Source organism: Salvelinus sp. IW2-2015, linkage group LG12, assembly GCF_002910315.2.
Source record: "Salvelinus sp. IW2-2015 linkage group LG12, ASM291031v2, whole genome shotgun sequence".
Taxonomy (NCBI): Eukaryota; Metazoa; Chordata; class Actinopteri; order Salmoniformes; family Salmonidae; genus Salvelinus; species Salvelinus sp. IW2-2015.
The window spans coordinates 9,039,191-9,046,322 of record NC_036852.1 but is presented as its reverse complement, the minus strand read 5'-3'; the positions used below and the strand labels follow the sequence as shown (position 1 = coordinate 9,046,322).

The following is a 7,132-nucleotide window of genomic DNA, read 5'->3' as shown; positions in this document are numbered from 1 at the left end:
TTTTTAAACTGTACCAATGTCTATTATAATACTATTGTGTAGAGGGGAGACTAGTTGAAGTGTGTGTACTGTACCTACAAACACAGTACTGTTATCCTATTTGAGTAACACTCCGCAGCCTTGGTAAGAATCCATGTTAATATTTCTATTCATTTGAGTTAATGTGTTGTTTTTGTTGTCTGTCAGTCAAACGAGCTCATCTGTAGAAAAGAGAAGAGTGTGTGAATTGGACATATAAAGAAARCACACGTTGTACGAACCACTGTGAGAAGAAAATGACTTCACAGTGGCCACGTCACATACCCAGCCACGTCACAGAGGATTGAGATGAGCAATCCAGCGAGAAAGCATAATCAGATGCTTTGACCTTACAGGGTGCTCTTCCAGACATCTGAGTATTTTATAGGGCCAGTAAATCACATGAAGGGTGAACACATGGCTGAGTTGTAAATGTACCTGAATACCATTGTAAATCCATCAACAGACTGATTACACTTGCCTGGCAGTGTTACTGCTCATATCATCTCTGTAATATATACAGTAAAACCCAACGACCCATAACATCTGACGGTGCCAGGGTTCAATCTGTTAGGAAAAGGACAATTAAGAAAGTCCTCAGTCTTAGACAAGAACATGTATTCCATCTCTATTTTCTGATCTCTGCACCAACAATATGACTAGAATCTAKGATTAGATGTGTGCAGGGTTTCATCTTTATTTCAAGGTAAAGTGATGATGCWAGGGTTCAATCTGTAGGCTGCATGTCTATACTGATGAGGTAATGTTGTCCATCTATTTACAAATGTCTTTTCTATAATGGGGTTGTAGAGTTATTACTCCATAAAATGAATCGAATGCCAAAGCACGAGCCTGGATACGGATTTGGATTGTGAAGTGAAACTGAARAATTCWGTATGGATCCAGGCTACCRAAACAYATAGATGGTGCTTGTTTGAATCACTGTCCTGACAGTACTGTATTGCTAGGAGAGTTCGTGATAACGTTTGTGTCTCCTTCTCAAACCCAGCAATAAAGTTGATCAATTCTAGAATGTTCGGGGGGAAATATTTCAAGGATGCCACAGATGTGAACGAACTAGAAAAATATGTTGATGTAGTGGATGAAATGTAATTGTGGATTTGTAATGTACAGGATAATAGTACTTGATAACACAAGTACTCCAGTGCTATGTGTCACTCTTACTAATTTCAAACACACGAGTGTGTGGTCCGTCTGAGACAAACATCATCTGTGCATGCTTTGCCAACAGTACTGCAATTCATTTGATCGTTGATGTTTCGTTTGGAAGCTGATGCATGTCGGTCTCTCGGGATATAGGTGCTTGGATTGGACGACTTTGTTCGGCACAAGGATTGGGAAAAACTGCCAAAACAACTTCTACAAAACATTTTTGATGGCATAACTGAAACCAAAGTTGAAATGCAAGATACCTGAAGTACATTATGGGCAGTACCTTTTAGAAAGTAAGTGCTTTACATTTTCACTGAGACCCAGGGGATGTCTGTCACTATGAAACCATGCCAAATGTATGGTCGAATTGAAGTTGGTAGCCTGTGTTTCTTTTGTTTGCTATGTGTTATTGTCTCACTTTTAGAATAATACCAGCTCACKWTGTTYGCTGTTACAGGATACTTTTAATTAAACATTAACTCCCTGTTGATTTTTAAGACTACTGTACTGTCAAACAGGTATGCAAGCTTTATACATGTCAATAAATACATTTAATAGATGTACTGGAATGGTTATGCACATTTTTATTGATACACTTTTGATTGAATGTGTGTGTACTATGTGTGTGTACTATGTGTGTATATGGCCAATATACCACGGCTAAGTGCTGTTCTTATACACGGCGCAACGCAGAGGGCCTGGATTCAGCCCTTAGCCGTGGTATACTGGCCATATACCACAAACCCCCGAGGTGCCTTATTGCTATTATAAACTGGTTACAAAGTAATAAGAACAGTAAAAAATAAATGTTTAGTCATACCCGTTGTATACGGTCTCATACACCACGGCTTATAATGGTCATTATATAATTTCACATGTATTTTATGATTGCACATGTCTCCAGACCTTTGTGACATAAGGTCTACCACTAAAACTAGTAGGGCATATTACAAAATATTAGATATGGTTCCTCGTCGGCTAATAGAAACGAGAGCTGGGGTTTCCAATTGCAAAGTTAATTGACCATGTATTTCAGTGTGAAAACAGATAACTGTTTACAAAGCATCCACACACGCGCAAACTTGATTTCTGGACATGGAGACGTTCTGTGGCACCAGAGCAGGCAGGCATGCACGGGTTAATTTAAACTGGGGGCGGAGAATCTAAAGCTTGACCAGCCTTGAAACACCGACGACATGTGAATTTGATGCCAATGTGACAGCTGTGCGTGTACGGTCTGTGGTGTGACTGCGGTCTGTATTTAATGGACATTTATTTGCAGATTAGCAGAATGCGTAGAGAGGCTTTATACGGTCGTGACCAGTGCTGAACGAACTTATACTTTCTAAAATAACATTTAATTCATTCATATGTTTGAACTAGCTGGATAGCAATTGGCATTGAATATGGAGCTGTTTGCAACAGTTGATCAGGGGGGTTGCATTTTGGACATGTCCCATCTGAATCTGGAGAGCTTAAATTTGGACACTGTCGGTGACGAACGGAGGAGAGTGACCCAACAACTCTACCTGTATAACAACCGACTGACAGTGTTTCCTGCTTCGGTATGTCTATTCTCCAAATTGGAAGTTCTGGATATAAGCAACAATGGATTAACGGATCTCTCTGAGGACATTCAACGTTTGTCAAACCTCAAAACACTCATAGCCAAGAACAACCGTTTGAACGAATTTTCGTTCCCAAAGGAGTTTGGGTCCATGCAGATAGACACATTGAACTTCAGTGGGAACATATTTGAAGAGGTGCCCATTCAGTTTCTAAAACTCCAGCGATTAAAATATCTGTCTCTTGGGGGTAACAGACTCAAAGCTATCCCCGCAGAGATAGAAAATGTTACCAGGTAAGACTACTGATACATTATAGCCTACATTGTTAAAACTCTATTGCCGCTAACGGTATTTGTTACAATGCAACTAACTACCTACACCATAGTACCCCATTTAACGTTAATTACCATGCAATCATAGGTTTTATAGGCACTTAATATAAAAGGGGACTTTTAACAAACAACTATCTACGCATGACGGAGTGAGGTTGTTGAAATTTAGATGAGCTTTAAGCTTTTAAGCTTCTGAGCTTATACACTCTTTGCTTCTAATAACGTAACGTCGGGACACTCAAATGTGAATAAAGAAATCGCCACATCAAGATTACGTTTCCCTTATCATATATGTGTGAGTCATTTAGCATACACTCTTATCCAGAACGACTCATAGGATGATTGGGAGTCCCATATGGCGGCGCACAATTGGCCCAGCGTCGTCCGGGTTTGGCGGGTGTAGGCCGTCATTGCAAATACGCTTTTGTTCTTACCTGGTTTGCCTAGTTAAATAAGGGTTAAATACAAATTAAAAATAGGAGCCATTAGGGTTGAGTGCCTTGTTCAAGGACTCATCGACAGATTGTTCACATAGGTCAGGGATTCGAACCTGCCACTTACTAGCCCATCACTTTTAATCGCTAGGCTACCTGCGCCTTACCTGATAATAGCATGCCCATAATAACCATTATGTAGTAGTAGGCTAGAATATTAAGCTCTGTTGCTGTCCTAATGAAATGCCTGGGACTCCAGAACTACAGCGGTAATTTCAAGGTGTGCATTCAGGAACTAGATGGTGATGGTTAAGATAACGGGCAAATAAGTTTGCATAAAATCAATGCTGTTGCTGTATTCAGCTAGATAGGTTCCGCGTGAGCATGTGGTTCCTGATTATGTCCTGCATGATGGTACAGGAGCCCATAGTGTCCATCTTGGTGCTGCATTGACACAAATCTTTGGAATCAGCTCATCAGTGTAGCTTAGCCTGTCTGGCTGGCTGTGTGCCATGTTACAAAACAAGGTCATTTGACAAATTGCCTGGCCACAGTAGGGGACTGGCACCGTGAGAGAGGAAAATGGGGGGTTTAGGATTTGGAACAGAGTGGAGAACAAGTTATAGAATAAAGATAAGATGAAAAGGTCCATTGGACACCCCCCAAAAGCCTACAGCAGTTTCAGACTGTATTGTAGCTAAGTTAGCGGCTGTGCTATGCATCATAAGGCCTCCCCTCTTGACGTTTCTCTCTCTCTCTCTCTCTCTCTCTCTCTCTCTCTCTCTCTCTCTCTCTCTCTCTCTCTCTCTCTCTCAGGAGAAGACGTTTTACAATCAGAGTTCTTTTACAATCATCTCTTCTCTTCATTCTGTATCTCTTCCGTTGACATAAATTGTCAAACACTGGAGTTAAATTCTTAACTAACTCTCCCTCTATCTCCTCTGTTTTTCTGCTGTTGTCAGCTTTATCAGAGAAAGTTGGCAGGGTGTTCGTTCTGGAGGTGTTCAAGAGTTTAGTATCACAGCGGTTCTCCAAAAACAAACAGACCACTCAGTCCAATCTTTGAACCCTGGAATTTCAACATCTTCTGGATTTAGACAACTGTCTGGCTATTCTTGACCTTTGAACATTGTGCATTATATAATCCACATAATAATTCACATTTCCTGTTGCTGCGGGATTATTTTTATGCTGTAGAAAACTGGTTCAAATTAAGATACTACATCTGTATGTTAATTTAGCAATGTTCCCTGTCATTCCAAGCGTGAAGAATTATTTTATTTTTCTCTGATCTGATGCAGTCTGGAGATGCTTTATTTGGGTGGGAACCTCATCACCTCCATCCCACCAGAGCTGGCCAGCCTTCGCGGTCTCAGATACTTGGTCCTTTGTGACAACCGGATACAAAGTGTACCCCCCCAACTCACCAGGTGAGGGCCATCCCATAAGAGAAACACTGACTTTACATCATTTATTAATTTGACCGACAGTTTATTTTCATTTTTATTTGGGTCTCCTGTGTGTCATAAGACTGTGTTAGCCTGCTGAGCTAAAGCCATGATTCACTCTCATGTCTGAATATGTCTGTTTGTAGACTCTACTCCCTGCGCTGCCTCAGTCTCCATAACAACCTACTCACCTACCTACCGCGTGAGATCCTCAGCCTGGTGCACCTGCAGGAGCTCAGTCTCCGTGGCAACCCCCTGGTGGTCCGCTTCATCAAGGACATGACTTACGACCCTCCCTCCCTGTTGGAGCTGGCCGGACGGACCATCAAGTCCTGCAACTTACCCTACCCCCCCAATTACCTGCCTGGAAACCTGGTGCACTACCTGGACCTGGCCAGCAAGTGTCCCAACCCTAAATGTACTGGTAAGTGGAGGAGAGGGGACAGGTTTAGGTTACATACTTATGTACTAGTATTTGTGAGTGGATCAGAGAAGGCTCGTCCAGGGAGGAAGAGGAGGCTTGTCCTCCTCACTAATTTGAGGAAAATTTTCAAATAAAACATATTCAAAAATCCTGTTTGAAAATAAAATCTAACCTTGAGATATTTGTATTGCTCTCATATTGTTGTGCTACTTGTCTTCTTCCTCTCAGGTGTGTACTTTGACTCGTGTGTGAGGCACATCAAGTTTGTGGACTTCTGCGGGAAGTATCGGCTACCCTTCATGCACTACCTGTGCTCCCCAGAATGCACCTCTCCCTGCAGCTCCAACCCGCAGAGCGACGCTGAGTCGGAGGACGAGAAGTGCGTGTCGGCCAACAGGCTGCAGAGAGTGCTTCTGGGATAGAAGAAAGTGGAAAGTGAAAGGACCTCGAGGTCACTGACACACATACTGGATGATGGACAGTTTCCATGACTCCCAACTGACCTGACTAACCCAACTTCTCCTGTGCCAAACACGATAAACACTGACACTGAGCTGTTGACTTCCAATAGAGTGCCACTTTCAACATGAGATGTAGGATTCCTCAAAGACTGATTGTGAAGTAAATTAACCACAGTATATAATTGATTTTTTGAGCCAGAGTGTTTTAAACATCTAACTGAAGCTTATGGAGGACTGATTTTGTTGTAGAGCACTCATCAAATGTATTTTCATGTAGATCCTCAGTTTGTAGTTTCTGTGTTAACATGAAGGGATGAATGGATTGTATGTAAAAATGGATTTTCTTTACAATATAGATTCAGAAACGCAGAATGTGTTCCATGTCTTTTTTTTAATCACCTTTCTTAACAGTTACCCTTTAATCGTCATACTTCTGTTGACACTTTGGCTGCTCGCACATGCAGTCCTAATATAGAGTAGTCTCTGTCGCCTGTAGCATTTACACACCTTCCCTTCCCATTAATGCCTTCCCTTATCTCACAAAACAACATTTTGTGTTGTTACAAACCAAGGGGAAATCTCTTGCTCAAAGAGACTAATCCAGAGCTTGTACTGTGAATTAAATGTTTTACATTGGTTTGATTATTTTAAATTAAAAATGTATTTGAATACATTTTGTAATGAATATCTATATATTATACATACAGTATATAATTGACATGAGTACTCTTCTGTTAACTGGATACATAAGATAATGCTGTTTCTTTTAAACTAATTTGTTATTGAACCTTTATTTAACTAAGCAAGTCAAATTCTTATTTACAATGATGGCCTACCAAAAGGCAAAAGGCCTCCTGCGGGGACGGGGGCTGGGATTAAATAATAAATAAAATAAAATACAGGACAAAACACACATCAAGACAGGAGAGACAACACAACACTACATAAAGAGAGGCCTATGACAACAACATAGCAAGGCAGCAACACATGGCAACACAGCATGGTAGCAACACAACATGGTAGCAGCACAAAACAGGGTACAAACATTATTGGTCACAGACAACAGCACAAAGGGCAAGAAGGTAGAGACAACAATACATCACGCAAAGTAGCCACAACTGTCAGTAAAAGTGTCCATGAATGAGTCTTTGAATGAAGAGATTGAGATAAAACTGTTCAGTTTGAGTGTTTGTTGCAGCTCGTTCCAGTCGCTAAATGCAGCGAACTGAAAAGATGAGCGACCCAGGGATGTGTGTACTTCGGGGACCTTTAAC

General features: G+C 41.2%; 1 protein-coding gene across 1 annotated transcript; it reads left to right on the top strand.

The window, feature by feature from the left end:
• The first annotated feature begins 2,384 nt into the window (after positions 1-2,384).
• LOC111970999 (leucine-rich repeat-containing protein 58) lies at positions 2,385-6,529 on the top strand. The gene is made up of 4 exons (XM_023997793.2): positions 2,385-3,052; positions 4,827-4,955; positions 5,120-5,397; positions 5,626-6,529. Exons 1-4 carry the CDS (start codon positions 2,598-2,600, stop codon positions 5,817-5,819), a joined length of 1,056 nt encoding a protein of 351 aa, XP_023853561.1. The 5' UTR covers positions 2,385-2,597; the 3' UTR covers positions 5,820-6,529.
• Positions 6,530-7,132: the final 603 nt, after the last annotated feature.